Source organism: Cetorhinus maximus, chromosome 8, assembly GCF_964194155.1.
Source record: "Cetorhinus maximus chromosome 8, sCetMax3.hap1.1, whole genome shotgun sequence".
Classification (NCBI taxonomy): domain Eukaryota; kingdom Metazoa; phylum Chordata; class Chondrichthyes; order Lamniformes; family Cetorhinidae; genus Cetorhinus; species Cetorhinus maximus.
This window is the reverse complement of record NC_135886.1, coordinates 61,488,636-61,505,067: the sequence shown is the minus strand read 5'-3', so window position 1 is coordinate 61,505,067 and position 16,432 is coordinate 61,488,636. Positions and strand designations below refer to the sequence as shown.

At 46.0% G+C, this 16,432-nt stretch overlaps 2 protein-coding genes across 2 annotated transcripts in view; one reads left to right on the top strand and one right to left on the bottom strand.

The window, feature by feature from the left end:
• Window positions 1-3,708: 3,708 nt before the first annotated feature.
• gla (galactosidase, alpha) lies at window positions 3,709-15,158 on the top strand. The gene is made up of 7 exons (XM_078546921.1): window positions 3,709-3,929; window positions 5,886-6,060; window positions 6,209-6,386; window positions 8,286-8,377; window positions 11,252-11,413; window positions 11,737-11,934; window positions 13,356-15,158. The coding sequence occupies exons 1-7, from the start codon at window positions 3,754-3,756 to the stop codon at window positions 13,680-13,682; spliced, it is 1,308 nt and encodes a 435-aa protein (XP_078403047.1). The 5' UTR covers window positions 3,709-3,753; the 3' UTR covers window positions 13,683-15,158.
• The window catches only part of LOC144683667 (large ribosomal subunit protein eL42), a 29,338-nt gene continuing 26,519 nt past the window's right edge, over window positions 13,614-16,432 (bottom strand). The window contains exon 5 of the mRNA XM_078546925.1: window positions 13,614-13,646. Within this exon, the coding sequence (XP_078403051.1) occupies window positions 13,629-13,646 (18 nt within the window). The 3' untranslated portion in view covers window positions 13,614-13,628. The remainder of the gene's footprint in view (window positions 13,647-16,432) is intronic.

The window sequence follows — 16,432 nt, the reverse complement described above, 5'->3', positions numbered from 1 at the left end:
ATATCTAAGGAGTCGTGAATGGTGCTGAACATTGTGCAGTCATCAGCGAACATCCCCACTTCTGACCTTATGATGGAATTATGGGGTTCGACAAAGCGTTGTGGTCCTGGAGCGATGGGCTTTGTTGGGAAAATCTGGGTAAGAAAGTGATGGGCATTGATGAGAATGCCGAATGACCTGCTCTCATCTGGAGCTTTTGTGTTTCGATCACTCTCTGGTATAATTTCGGATTGAGGTCCAGGATGGGCTTCTATTTATAATTGTTTTGGGTGTTCTTTGATAAATGCAACCACTTGCATTTATGTAGCACCTTTAACACAGCAAGAAGATGTTCAGGCAGATGACAAAAGCTTGGCTAAAGTGGTAGGTTTGCAAATAAGCATTTTCAGGATGAGTGAGAGATAAAGTGGTTTAGGGATGAGTTTCTGAGCTCGGGGCCTGACCACAGCCATTGATGGTGGATTATAGGAAGTGGAAGACGTCAGAATTGGAGGAGCATAGAAGTCTGGTAGGTTTTTAGGAGGTAGGCTGAAGGAGGTTACAGAGATTGAAAGGTGAGGCGACCCTTTGGCAGCTGGTGCTTGGGGAACTGCATCGTCTAGGTGTTTTATTCATTCCTGGAATGTGGAGAAGACTAATACTTATTGCGCCTGCCTCAATGCTCTTTAGAAGGCGGTGATGCGTCACCTTCTGGGATAATCTGTAACTCCTGACACCGAGTGAAAGTGCAGAGAAGGTGGTGACTTCATCAAAAGCAGAACCAACAAAACCAATGCCCACAAATACACTGTTACATAACTATTAATGGAAGGGGGTGGGGAAATGCCAGAGTGGTTAGCTCAGTTGACGAGATGTCTAGCATGTGGTTCAGAATAATACCAACACTGCAGGTTCATTCTGACTGAGTTAGACTTGGGACCTGCCTCCTCCTTCTGCCCCTGAGTGTGGAAGGCAATGGCAAACAACCACTGGAGTCTCAGCCTCACCAAGAACTTTTTGCTGGGCTCCAGGTTTTCAGGATTGGGACCTGTACACGTGCACTTTGTCCTTTCAACAGTCAGGGATCTGGCATGTTTGTTGAAGTGTTGACTTCCTTCGACCTGTACATCAGTGAGTGAGTTATTGTCTCACTTCCTCCTGGTCACTTGGAGGAGGTATCTTGTTTGGCAGAGTTGTCTTGTATTTTCTACCATTGAGTAGCTCTGCAGGTGATTTCCTGTCAGCCTAGAGAGATGTGGGTCAGAGTGACAATTAAGGCGGAATTTGGGAATTCCTTTGTCCTTTGGCATTTCTTGAGGATTCTCTTGACTGTGTGGGTGTGTTTTTCTATAAACCGTTTCCCCATGGGTAAGGTGGTGATGAGGTGATGATGTTGAACCCATTCTGTTCAGCAAATCCCTGAACACTCTAGAGGTGAATTCAGTTCCATTGTCGCATATTACTCTTTCAGGAATCCCTTATTCAGCAAACAGAACTTGTACAGCTGAGGTGATTGTTGTAGCTCTGAATTCTTTCTGATCAAAGGAAACTTTGAGTAGTAGGCTGCTCCCGTGGGATCCCATTCTCGATAGAGTGAGAAGAAATCGGCTCCCACAGTAGGCCATGGTCTGGGTGGTGCTTCAGTAGCTAACATCACCTCTTTCTGAGCGTCCTTCTGTACTTCAGGCATACATTGTATGTAGACACCATGGGCAGAATTTTTCCCCCTGTTGGGGGGGGGAAGTTCAGGAGTGGGCACGTGCAGGCGCGCCTCCGATCAGAGACGCGCTGCCATTTTACGTGGGCGGGCCAATTAAGGCCCACCCAGTGTGACATCCGCCAGGAAGCACTATGCGCTTCCTGTGCGAGCGGGGTGGAATTCCCTAAGCCGAGAGCTGGCTGCTGCCTCAGGGAGATCGGGGCCAAATTCAAAAATGTTAAAAATAGAAAAATAAAACTTCCCTGACATGTCCCCTCATGTGACACTGTCACATGGGTTGGAACTTGTCCATAACTTTTAATTAAACTTTTATTGAATTTTTAAAAACCTATATGAACTCTCATCCCGCCCGGGGATGAGGTCTCATGCTTTTTCTGAAGCCTGTCAGGGCTCCCAGCCTGCCCGCCAACCCTAAAGTTAGACGGGCAGGTCCTTTAACTAATACAATTACTTTTTAAATGGCCTCAATTGACCGTTGACAGGTCGGAGGGTGCTCAGCTGATTCAGCTGCGCCCCCGCTGACCTGAAAATTGAAATGACGTGGGGTGCCATCGGGAATCATCCTGCGTCATTTTACACGTTGGCGAGCGGGTCCCACCCCCTCGCTCACCGACCGGGAAGTCCTGCCCCATATTTTTGTTGTCTCTGTAGATGTCTATCCAGGATACAGCTGATCTGGCTCTGAGCTCACACTTCTCCATTCTCATGTGGCCTTCATGTATCTTGTGGAGTTCTTCCTGTATCATTTGGGGTATGTTAATTCTGAATCCGGCTAGCAGGACACCATCTTCCAGTGACGTGTCATCTCTGATAAACCAGTTCTGCTGTATTGCTGGCTGTGTTTGCTGTACCTTCTCAGGCCACCCCTGGGTCATTTACTGAGAGAGCATCTGTAACTCCTCATCCTTGCTGGTCTCATCTGTAATTTGACTCCATTTTGGTGTTACATTCACTAGGTGATGAATCTTTGTACCTAGATCTTTTATTTCAGTTTCTCTTGTGGTTAAAACTGAGATAGGGTATCTGCCAGCACCACTTCTCTTCCCGGCTTGTGTTTCAGAGTGAAATCATAACTCTGAAACCTCAAGCGTAGCCTCTGTAGTCTTGCTGGTGTTCTACACAGATTTCTTTTGTAGATTTGCTCCAGTGGATGGTGATCACTCTGCGAACACAGTGTGAATTTTCTCACAGTGAGAGATGCCTGGAACTTTCACATCCATTCACGACTGCCAACAGCTCTCTTTCTCCGTTGGCATATCTGGTCTCAGCTGATATTCGAGCTTTGGAAGCTAATGCTAACGGTTTTCCATTTTGTACCAGGGCTGCTTCCTGTCCATCTACCTCCAGGGTGACAGCTCTCATTCTGTTGTAGTATAACAGACTTGTCTCCTTGAATACTACTTTTTTGAGTTTGTTGAAACTCCTCTCATGTGACTCTGACCACTGGGTGTGCTCGGGGAAATGCCCCTCTCCCTCCCAGGAACTGAATTGCCCTCTCTCCCGCCACTCTCTGCTAATTGCCCCTCTCTTCTGCCACTCTCTGCTAATTGCCCCTCTCTCCTGCCACTCTCTGCTAATTGCCACTCTCTGCTAATTGCCCCTCTCTCCCCCCACTCTCTATTAATTGCCCCTCTCTCTGCTAATTGCCCCTCTCCCCCCACTCTCTGCTAATTGCCCCTCTCCCCCCACTCTCTGCTAATTGCCCCTCTGCCCCCACTCTCTGCTAATTGCCCCTCTCTCCCCCCACTCTGCTAATTGCCCCTCTCTCCCCACACTCTCTGCTAATTGCCCCTCTCTCCCCCCACTCTGCTAATTGCCCCTCTCTCCCCACACTCTCTGCTAATTGCCCCTCTCCCCTCACTCTTTGCTAATTGCCCCTCTCTCCCATCTCCAGGAAATCACGAGAATCCAGTCACAGCCAAACCTGCACCCAGCCCCGCCCCAAGCCTGTGCTGATTGGTTAAAGGGCAGGGAGGGCGTTCGCTGGTTGGCTGCTTTAGGAGTCAGTCCGCGCGGCTGGGTTCAGGCTCGGATACACGGAAGTGATTTGGAAGATGGAGTCGTGGCTGAGCTGTTCTCCGGTAGCGCTGTTTATCAGCCTCCTCTGGCTGGGACAGGGAGGCTGGAGTCTGGATAATGGCCTGGCCAGGACCCCAATCATGGGCTGGCTGCACTGGGAGAGGTTCCTGTGTAATGTCAACTGCCAGGAGGATCCACACAACTGCATCAGGTGAGGGGGCAGGCAGGGACGGGGAGAGGCGAGCTGGGGTAGGCAGGGACGGGGAGAGGCGAGCTGGGGCAGGCAGGGACGGGGAGAGGCGAGCTGGGGCAGGCAGGGACGGGGAGAGGCGAGCTGGGGCAGGCAGGGACGGGGAGAGGCGAGCTGGGGCAGGCAGGGACGGGGAGAGGCGAGCTGGGGCAGGCAGGGACGGGGAGAGGCGAGCTGGGGCAGGCAGGGACGGGGAGAGGCGAGAAATGTGGGGAGGAGGTTTGATGGCATCATAGAGCACATGGAGGCCATTCAGCCCCATGTGCCTGTTTTTCTTTTGTCTATCAAAAGCGTTCAGGATTCTGAACACGAGGTGGTGGCAGTAGTGGTATTGTCTCTGGACTAGTACTATAGAGACCCAGGGTAATGCTCTGGGGACTTGGGTTCGAATCCCACCGTGGTAGGTAGTGGAATTTGCATTCAATCAATAAAAATCTGGAATTAAAATTCTGATGATGACCATAAAAACATTGTTAAAAACAAAAAGCTAAAAGCTACTGCGGATGCTGGAAATCCAAAACAAAACAAAAACAGAATTACCTGGAAAAACTCAGCAAGTCTGACAGCATCGGCGGAGAAGAAATCAGTCAATGTTTCGAGCCTTCATGGCCCTTCGGCGGAACTGCAGCATAGTTTCAACAAGGGAGAAATATAAATTGGTTTAAGGTGGGGGGGGGGGGGGAAGAGACACATTGAGGGTGTGGTGTGAGCAGATAATGTTTAAGGTGGGGGGAGGGGGGGGAAGAGACACACTGCTCACACCACACCCTCAATGTGTCTCTTTCCCCCCCCCCCCTCCCCCCCCCACCCACCCACCTTAAACCAATTTATATTTCTCCCTTGTTGAAACTATGCTGCAGTTCTGCCGAAGGGCCATGAAGGCTCGAAACGTTGACTGATTTCTTCTCCACCGATGCTGCCAGACCTGCTGAGTTTTTCCAGGTAATTCTGTTTTTGTTTTGTAAAAACATTGTCGATTGTCGTAAAAACCCATCTGGTTCACTAATGTCCTTTTAGGGAAGGAAATCTGCCCTCCTTACCTGGTCTGGCTTACACGTGACTCCAGGTGTGGCTCAACCTCTCCCCATAAGAAAATCCCTCCATACCTGGGATCAACCTAGTGAACCTTCTCTGGACTGCTTCCAATGCCAGTATATCTTTCCTTCGATAAGGGGACCAAAACTGTTCCTAGTATTCAAGGTGCGGTCTAATTAGTGCCTTGTATAGTTTTAGCAAGACTTCCCTATTTTTATACTCCATTCCCTTTGAAATAAAGGCCAACGTTCCATTTGCCTTCCCTATTACTGCTGAACTTGTTAGCTTTTTTGGATTCATGCACAAGGACTCCTAAATCCCTCTGTGCTGTCTTTCTTCATGTAAATAATATTCAGCTCCTCTATTCTTCCTGCCAAAATGCATAACTTCACATTTTCCCACATTATATTCCATCTGCCAAGTTTTTGCCCACTTACTTGACCTGTCTAGATCCCTCTGTAGACTCCTTGTGTCATCCTCAACACTTGCCTTCCCACCTATTTTCATGTCATCTGCAAACTTGGCGATAGTGCATTCACTTCCCTCATCTAAGTAATTAATATATATTGTAAATAATTGTGGCCCCAGCACTGGTCCCTGTGGCACTCCACTAGTTACAGGTTGTGGAGTGCCACAGTAATCAGTGTTGGAGTCTCAATTATTTACAACAATGGCCAGGACAACTCCCCTCTGTTCATCAAATAGTGCCATAAAATCTCTTACATCCACCTGAGAGCATGTAACATTTAGTATTTCATTTGAGAGTGCAGATTGCTGGGCTACAGTGTCAGCCTAGATTACGTGAAACATTTGAAAGGAGTCTTGGCATTTTATCTGGTGAGCCCTGTAAGGAAAACACTGTTCTCCTCTCGTTCTATGTAGTGAGCAACTCTACATGCAGATAGCCGATGTCATGGCAGCCGAGGGTTGGAAGGACGTTGGCTACAATTATGTTTGTATCGATGACTGTTGGCTCGCTCGCACGCGGGATGCTGACCACCGCCTGCAGCCTGACCCTAAGCGGTTCCCTAGTGGAATAAAGTGGCTCGCGGACTATGTGAGTATAACTTGTGTGTGTGTGTAAACCCTGGCATTGACCAGTTGGGCTGAAAGGCCTGTTTGTGCTATAAATTCTCTAATTCTCCATGGCTTTTACATGTTATTGATCATTATGTTGATTTTTGCCTCTTTCTCCCCTGGTACAGGTCCATTCTAAAGGCCTGAAATTGGGCATCTATCAGGATGTGGGGACCCATACCTGTGCCGGATATCCGGGCAGTTATGGCTACTATGAGTTGGATGCTCAGACCTTTGCTGACTGGGGAGTGGACCTCCTGAAGTTTGATGGTTGCAATTTCATCAATTTGGACTTACTGATCGAGGGTGAGTCAAGGTGGTGAAGAGGCCCAAATTTTCTTGGTTCCTCAATCTGCTCCTATTAACTGGTGTCACTTTATTTCATTATCCATTACAAGAGGAACTGTAGAGTTAATATTTTTAAAAAAACTTGTGCTGATCCTGACCACATCCAAGTGCTACTGACTGCCATAGTAAATGTAACCAGGTTACTCACTTCTTGCATTGGGTGGGCTTTGGTTTAATTGAGTGTCCAAGATTATAGGACCAGGTTAGCTCAGTAAACATGCAATGAGTTCACAGGTTAACCTGTGGCATTGAGGTGACGCAAAGTAAGAAGGTACTGCAGTGGTAATGTCAGTGGGCTAGTAATTCTGAGGCCCAGGCTAATATCCTGGGGACATGAGTTCAAGTCCTACTAGGGCAGTTGGTGGAATTTATCCACAATGGTGGTGTAGTGGTCTTGTCACTGGACTCGTAATCCAGAAACCCAGAGTGAGGCTATGGGGACCTGGGTTCAAATCCCACCATGGCAGATGAGCTTGAATTTGATCAATAAAAATATGGAAATTCAAAGACTAATATTGACCATGAAATCATTGTTCTAAAAAACCCACCTGGTTTTGGTCTGCTCAAACCAAGAGGCAGCCCCTGTCCTTGGGTACTTCCAGCCTTGGCCCTGCCTCCATCTCTGCTTCCACTAGGTATTCTGTGCCTTCTCTGTCTCTGGGCGCTTTGGCCTCAAGTTAGAGACCAATGTACATTCTCAATCTTTTAATTGAATACATTTTTTTAAAAAAAAGTACAGTGTGTGGGCATCACTGGCAAGGTTGGCATTTATTGTTTACCCCTAATTGCTGTTGAAAAGGTGGTGAGCTACCTTCTTGACCCCTGCAAACCTGCATGGTAAAGATACAGGGCTGTTAGGCAGGGAGCTCCAGGATGAAGTGTTGTGACATCGTGTATGAACCTTCTAACTTTTTTCTCTTTTAAACCTGCTGAATAAATAGAAGTCTCTGGTTTTTAACATGTCTTTCAAAAACCTCACTGATAAGCTATTTTGCCCCTCCTAATTCTCTTAGGAACAGGAAGAGACCCTTTAGCTAGTTCTGCCACTCAATTAGATCAAGGCTAATCTATATTTTAACTCCATTTAACATTAGTTTATATTGCCTCATTCTTCCTCCCAAACTGTATCACTTCACACTTCTATGCTTATAATTTCATCTGCCATGTGCCTTCCCATTTCATCAGCCTATCTCCACCTGAAGTTTGCTACCATCCTCCTCACTCTTTACTACTTTTGTGCTGTTTGCAGACTTTGAAATTCTGCTGTGTATACCCAAGTCCAGGTCATTAATATAGATCAAAAAAGAGCAAAAATGACCCCTGCATAACCTCATTGTATAATTTCCTCCAGTATGATAAACATCACTATTTTCTGTCTCTTGGCTAATTTTGTACCCATGTTGCCACTGCCCTTTACACCCAGGGACTTTCATTTTGCTAACAAGCTTATTAAATACTTCACCAAAGTCCATATGTGTATATATGATATATATGGAAACATGAACCTCCTCCATTACACCATTCAGTCAATTTAATCAGATACAATTGGCCTTCCGATCCATTGATTATGCTCCAGTGGAACTGACACCATGTCAGATTGTGGGTTCACTGCATCAGGATAAGAGGTCAGTCATTTAGGACTGAGATGAGGAGAAATGTTTTCATTCAGGTTGTGAATCTTTGGAATTCTTTGAATGTTCAGTCATTGAATGTATCTAAGACTGTGATTGATTAAATATTTGGGACTGAGAGAGTCAATGATTTATGGTTATTGGGTGGGAAAGTGGATTTGATCTGGAAGATGAGCTATGTTCTAATGAAAGGTTTGACCCTATGTCTTGTCCTCTGAGTTTTCAGGTTACGTGAACATGTCACTGGCCTTGAATCAGACGGGGCGAGATATTGTGTACTCCTGCGAGTGGCCTTTCTACCTGTGGCCTTTCACAAAGGTATTGCCCATCTGCCAGGCTTTGTGTACTCCTTGTTCTCTTTCACTGCACCAAGAGCAATTAATGGACATGAGGTTCCAAATCAAACTGGGCCGTGGTCCCAGCTGTTGAAATACATCCAGACCATGTGGAGGAGCTCCGGCCACTCAAGACCATTACATAGGAACATTTGGCCCCTTAAGCCTGCAATTTAAAATGTATCTATTCATTACTGGAATATGGGCACTGCTGGCCAGGCCAGCATTTATGCGCATCCCTAATTGCCCTTGAGAAGGTGGTGGTGAGCTGCTGCCTTGAACCACCGCAGTCCTGTGGTGTACCTACACCCATAGTGCTGTTAGGGAGGGAGTTCCAGGATATTGGCCCAGCGACAGTGAAGGAACAGTGATATATTTCCAAGTCAGGATGGTGAGTGGTTTGGAGGGAACTTCCAGGTGGTGGTGTTCCCATATATCTTCTGCTCTTGTCCATCTAGATGGTAGTGATCATGGGTTTGGAGGGTGCTGCTTAAGGAGACTTGGAATCTTGTAGATGGTACACACTGCTGTCGCTGTGTTTCAATGGAGGATGGAGTGAATGTTAGTTTACAGCTGATCCTTATCTCCACTTTATTTGTCCATTTTTTTTGTTCCATAGTCCTTGATGTCACATTGAATAAAAATCATCCTACCTCAGTTGTGAAAGTTCCAATTGTCTCCCAGCAGTCATAGCATACCAGGGCAGAGAGTTCCAGAATTCCACTCACCTTTGTGTGTAAACGTGCTTTTTATTTTCTCTCCTGAATGGCCTAGCTATAATTTTAAGGTTATGCCCCTTGTTCAGGTCATTCCACCAGAGGAAATGTTTCTCTGTCTACTTCTTTGAATCATTTTAACATTTGAAGGGGTGATTTAATTGGAGTGTTTACAATCTTCTCAAGGGAACTTAAGCCAGGTTTATGCAACTTAAAAGTTATTTGAAGGTTTTTATGGTGAGAGCAGTAACATTGAGTGAGATGATTTTACAGTTATAGCAGGTAAAAATTGCTCTGAAAAGAGCAGTTGTTCCCTCAAGTTTCTTAGAAGAACTGGTGGGCCTTGACGTTTTTGGTAGCGTACCCTGTCCATTGTCTGGAACAGGTGAAAGAGGAAACATAGTGAAGGGTGGGAATATGGGAAGGGTCTTGCTATTGATTGGTCATGTTATTGTGTTCTCAATACCATGTGATTGCAGACTCATCTACAATGAGGAAACAGACCCAGTCTACATGCTAGACTCGAACGTTAAACCTGCTTCAAATGCAGTGAATGGGACAAGTCAGCTATTGTTAAACCATCCAGCACCTTCAACATTTGCTTCCTCCACCAGCAATGCGCAGCAGCAGTGTGTACTATCTACAAGATGCACTACAGAAATTCACCAAGGCTCCTTAGCCATACCTTAAAAACCCATTACCTCTACCACCTAGAAGGATGAGGGCAGCAGATGCATGGGAACACCACAACCTGCAAGTTCCTCTCCAAGCCACTTGCCATCCTAACTTGGAACTATATTACTGTTCCTTCACTGTCACTGGGTCAAAATCCTGGAATTCCCTCCCAAAGAGAACTGTGGGTGGACCTACACCACATGGACTGCAGTGGTTCATGAAGGTGGCTCACCACTACTTAAGAGTCATTGGGGAAGGGCAATAGATGCTGGCCTAGCCAGCGATGCCCACATCCCATGAATGAATATTTTTAAAAAACATGCGCAACTTAACTACCTGATCCAATGGTCCAACTCTAGACTTGTCTTGTCCATCACACGGGCATACAAGATGTGTCAGAGGCCATGGAGAGCCACTAACACCACACTGTTCCCCCAAGATAACATCTTTCTCATCAGTGACATTTGGCTCTCCTTAGTTAAGTAACACACTACCATTCTGTACAGTTGACCAATCCACAGCAAGAATGTTAACAGTAGTGACCCATTACAAACACAATAGCCTGACCAATCAACAGTGAGATCCTGCCCATGTTCCCATCCTCTACTATATATTGCCTCTTTCACCTGTTCCATTTATTCCTCTAGACGCTGGGTAGTGTTCTCTATTGCATTGAGTAAGATGAACACATGCTCAAATGCAGCCAGCCATAATTGAACAAATTTATTGACACCTCCCCAGCAGAGAGGGCAGTTTAACAAAATACTCGGCCAGCACAATAAACGAGTATGCTGCTGAAAATATTGAGGCCCGCCAGTTCATCTGAGGAACTCTTTTACATGGTGTAGCCATAATAGGTTTATGCAACTTATCCTCACAATTGAACTCTCTGAACTTTTAATTATTCTGCAAACTGCACAGAGATGAATGATTTTCAATTCAACTTCACAATGAGGGATTTGAATACAGACTTCAAGGCCGCAAGTCATTGAGCTTGGTTGTAATTTTCAGTTGAATTACAATCATTCTGCATTGTTAACATTCTCTCTCTTTTATGATAAAAACCTGGTGCCTTTTTGCTGCCAGACTCCCAAGCAATACCTCGTGTTCTTAGTGATAATCCAGCTCCTTCACATTCTTGAAATGTTGAGCTCAGTATTGGCCCTTCCTCTACAATTTGGTGGGAGGTCAGGCTGGTGTTTGAGGCAGTGTAGAGGGATAATTCCTCTGTGCAGCCTCTCTTAGTAAGGGTGCTGATTAGTAGTAAGAACTCTAACCCTGCTACCAGCCTGGATGAGTTGAGCTAACTAGGCAGTGAAGGTCCTATTCTGCAAGAGTCAATAGCACATTGAATGAGGCAGTTAGGTAGAGACATTGGAAGGAATGATCAGCTTGCATTGTGAGACTTGAGTGTGACCCTGAACTGTGATTTGGGGTTTGCCAGTGATTCCCGCTTGTTTTTCCAGCCTAATTATACAGAGATCAGGAAATACTGCAACCACTGGAGAAACCATGGAGACATCGATGACTCATGGGGGTCCGTGAAAAACATCATTGACTGGACAGCCCTCCACCAGGGTCTGATCGCTCCAATAGCGGGTCCTGGAGGCTGGAATGATCCTGATATGGTAGGTGTGTGCCTCAAGTGTGAAGTTACTTGTTAAAAATCTGAGACTCCAATAGATTCTGACCTCAAACTCTTGTCCCTGATCGGAGTGGGAGCCAGATCCTTCTCATCAGATCAAGATGCAGTCCCTCTCACCCACCCCCAATCCCAAACCAGGGTGGGACCTGGACTCTCTTTTTTCCACCACCCCATCGACTCGTCCCTAGATCAGGATAGAACCCCACCCCTCCCAGGACGGGGGTGGAACACATGACTTCTGCCCTTTGTCTGAATGGGGGCTTTCCCTGTGTTTCGGGGTGTGATGCCCTATGTTTGTTTTTGCAGCTGGTTATCGGGAACTTTGGGCTGAGCAAGGACCAGCAGGTCACCCAGATGGCACTGTGGGCCATAATGGCGGCGCCGCTCCTGATGTCGAATGACCTGCGGAACATCGACCCGGATGCCAAGGCTCTGCTGCAGAACAGATACATCATCGCCATTAACCAGGATCCTCTGGGTGTTCAAGGCCGGCGAGTCAGTAAAGTGAGTAACACAGCTGCCACCCCCCCCCCCGCCCCCCCCCCCCCCCCCCCCCCCCTGCCCCCTCATTACTTTTAGCCTTTATTGCAAGAGGAATTGAGTACAGGTGTAGTGAAGTCTTGCCTCAATTGTACAGAAGCTTGGTTAGACTGCACCCTGGAGTACTGTGTGCAGTTTTGGTCCCCTTACCTCAGAAAGGATATTATTGTCATAAGAGGGAGTGCAACAAAGGTTCAGCAGACTTGTTCCAGGGATGGTGGGACTGTCCTATGAAGAGAGATTGGGAAACTGGGCCTGTTTTCTCTGGAGTTTTGAAGAATGAGAGGTGATCTCATTGAAACCTACAAAATACAAGAATGGACAGGGTAGATGCAGGTAAGATGTTTCCCCTGGTTGGGGAGTCTAGAACCAGGGGACACAATTTCAAAATAAGGGGGAAGCCACTTGGGTCTTAAACAGGAGAAATATCTTTATTCAGAGGGTTGTGAATCTTTGGAATTCTCTACCCCAGAGGGCTGTGGAAGCTCAGTCATTGAGTATGTTTAAGGTAGCGATTGAAAGATTTCTGATTAACAACATAAAGGGTTATGGGGATCGTGTAGGTAAAGGGCATTGAAGTATTCGATCAGCCAAGATCGTAAATGAATGGTGGAGTGGGCTCGATGGGCTGAATGGCCTTCTCCTGTTCCTATGTTCCCTTAGGCTGGGTCCAACGTGGGGTTTGGCAGCAGCCTCTGGCAATGAAGGATCCAAATGTGTCTCAGGTTCCATTTGGTGAGTCTGGGTGTGGCTGAGCTCAGTCCCACCTTCTGCTGAGAAGTGTGGGCATCGATTTGAGGGACAGCATCAGTTGTGATCAGTTGCTTATCGCTCAATACCTCCCCGCACTGTCTGGTGTCGTAATAAAACACCACTGCCCCAGATGAGGGAAGTGAGGGCTGCTTGAAGTGAAAAGGAAAATACTGTGGATGCTGCAAATCTGAAACAAAAAACAGAAAATGCTGGAAAAACTCAGCAGGTCTAACAGCATCTGTGGAGAGAAAAAAAAGTTAACGTTTCAAGTTCTTATGACTCTTCAGCTGCTCTGAAGAAGTCATACGGACTTGAAACATCAACTTTTTTTTCTCTCCACAGATGCTGTTAGACCTGCTGAGTTCCAGCATTTTCTGTTTTTTGTTTCTGCTTGAAGTGATGAAGGATTTGTTTTGGGGATAAAATTAATCTCAATGAGGGTGAGCTGAGCTGCAAGGAACTGATTGCTGGAATGATTCTTGGTGCATGTTTCCAAAACTACTCCAATGGCTTCGTTCAGCCACCACCCGTAAACTGGGGCCTTTGTATGTCTCTGTGCCTTTGCGTGTGTGTGCGCTAGTGTGCGCATGAGTATGTTGGCCTTTAGACTAATTGTCTCCTTGCCTCCTCAGCTATACAACTTTGAGCTATGGTCGCGGCCCCTGACAGGTGGAGGATTCGCTTATGCTGTACTCAACCGGGCAGAGATAGGAGGCCCACAGAAGTTTTCCATCGTCATTTTTGGCCTGGATGATGGCAAAGCCTGCCAGGAGGAGTGCCTCGTCACACAGATTCTTCCAGCTTTCCAATTCCGAGGAATCCATGTCCTGACCTCCCTGCTGGACTTCTGGGTGAATCCCACTGGGACTGTCCTCTTCACCGTTTTCCCTCACAGCACGGACTCCTCACTCAAGGTGGGAACACTGAAGGGGAACAAAGAGCAGAGATCCAGGCTGTGAACTTGTGACTGCTGTTTGGATCAGTCTGTCTGGTTAGTGGAGCCTAACTCATCACCTAGTGGTGCTGATCTTTTGGAACAATTTCACTCTTAAGGATATTAACATAGATAAATTTAAATTTAATTCCACTAGTTCAGTGAGTTCTCCCTTTGCCCCCTCATGATCCTTAATCTCAAGGAGTCTTCCCTGATTCCCTTGTGATACTGAACTTCTGTCAAACAGGGCATGTACCTTCTCATCATGCTCTTCTGCCTTACTGCGTGCTAGGGTGTCTCATTGTGGTCATGTGGGACAGGGTTATCCCAGTATCTTGCATCCACCCCAGAAAAGTACTAAAACCTTTGCTATTCTCAGCTGCTCCCCTCCCCCACTCCGGGGGAGGAGAAGGGTGTCACCCTGAGGGTGGGGATGTTTCTGAGTTGAGGTTGCTCTGCCTGAATCTGCCTTTGATGCTATAATGATGCGCTCAGCCCATGGGTGAAACACTTAGCAGATAACCATTCAATGCTCAGGATTGGAAGCCGAGCACTTGTATCCTCAGCACACATCTCATGTGTTCACTAAGATTGAAATTGTTTTGTCTTGGATATTTGCTGCTGTCCTGGGAGTTGGTTAAACACCCAGAGGATCAGGAAACATCATCCTATTTGAAGCCAATTCCTGAGCTCTCAGCCTCCTTAGCAAGTTCCCCTCTGATCCTCCTGTTTTGGTATTTATTCCCATGTCCGTCATTCCACGTTGTTCCTGCCCTGTGAAAGAGAACTTCTACCTCAGCTGAGTCCTTAGTTTGAACCTTGGGCTGGATCTTATGCTGAAACTTGACATTGCTCTGGGATCCAGTTTATTGGTTCCCACTGGGATCATATATGCCTCATGTTGGGTCATCCTTTCCCCATCAGACACAACAGAGCACACCCAGTAATTTTTCATGGCCCAATCCCAACTCATTTGTTTGACTATTGAATATTTGACTTAGATCAGACAGCTCTCCCTGCCCATGGTATGGTATCCAGAGCTAGACTTGATGCCCTCAGGCACTTGCACAAACTGATGTTCTGGGTCTCGTGCCTATAATCCACCCCTTCATATGCCATAGATAGACAACCTGTGATACTTTTTTGTTTTGCTGCTGTGCATAGTGCTGGACAATTGGGGCTGCATCCTGTGTTATCTGTACACTATTCCTATTTCATACAATCACAGCACAAAAGGAGAATGTCTGCCCCTTGGCACCTACTCTTACTGCACCCACATATATCCAATAGTGGGTCACAGCTGACTCAGAATCAGCTACTCAGGACTACACTGCTTCCTCAATATTTGCAGGTCGCTATCTATTGAATAGGATGATTTTAGACAATCGAATTTTACTGGAGTTGATTCATTTTCTTTAAAAATTTGTCATTTGATGAATTTATAAATGGCTGGTTCCTAACATAGGAATTCTTAATCTGTTTAATTAAATTGTGCAATCTCTGCTGTTGTATGAATTTATTTTCTGAATACTGTTTCACCTTTCATGGGGGTGGGTGGGGCCAGTAGTCAAACTGAAATGTCTTGTGTGACCCTTTCTCAGGACGTGGGTCAAGAAAGGAGACTGCACAATATAGCTTTTATCTCTGTGACTAAAAGTCCAAGCCATAAAAATTTGTCTTTCTGTAGCTCCTTAATCATTTCCGAGTGACTCATTGGTTGTGGGTTTAAATCCCACACAAGAATGAATGCACGATCTAAACTGCTAGCCCAATACAGAACTCTGGGAGAGCGAGCTGCACAACTGGAGTCGGTGTCTTTCAGATGAGATGTTAAACTGAAGTCCTATCTACCTCCAGTTCCTATAGCATTAGCGAAAAGGAATTCCGGTGTCCTAGTTAATATTTCTTTCAACCACTGTCATTAAAACAAATCATCTAGTCATTATCACATAGTTGGTGTGAGAGTTGTGTGAAAATTATCTGCCATGTTTCCTACAGGCTGCATTTATTTGTTCAACACTTAAGGACAAGAGCTTTCTGCACACATGCAGAGGCAGTGTCAGTCTCTGTGCCGGTGACTGGTTAAACTTTTTCAAAGTGCAGCTCAGCTTTCTATCACTGAGTTATGCATTTTCTTTTTGCAAGCTCAGTTAACGGAAAAAAGTTGCGACTACTCAGCAGTCTGTTCAAGTAGTGAATACAAGATGTCTTGACGAGTATATATTCTTTCCTCAGCAACCAGTCTCAACTGTGGAGGCTTCACCTTCGGTAAAAAAATCAATAAGTATTTAAGGAAAAAATTATTACCCAATTTGGGGCTTGAAACCATGATCCTGGAATTAAGAGTTCCAATATCAACCATACTGTGTGGGGGCTCCCTACAAAAACTTTCCAACTTTATCACCTATTCAAGACCAAGACAAGGTGAAGTTTTTTTTCTAAGGATCATTAAACTGTGAAACTCTCCCAGTGAGCAGTGGAGGCAGGGTTATTGAATATTTTTAAGGCAGAGGTAGATAGATTCTTGACTAATGAGGGAGTGAAATGTTACTGGTGGGTAGGCAGGAATGTGGAGTTGAGGCCACAATCAGATCAGCTGTGATCTTATTGAATGGCAGAGCAGGCTTGAGGAGCCACATGGCCAACTCCTGAATTTGTTAGGAGTTAGTATTTCCTACATCACAACAGTGACTAAATTTAAAGCAGTTGATCGACTTTGTAACAGCAACATTGTAAAAAGTACTATAAAAATTGCAAGCTCTTTATTCAAAGGCA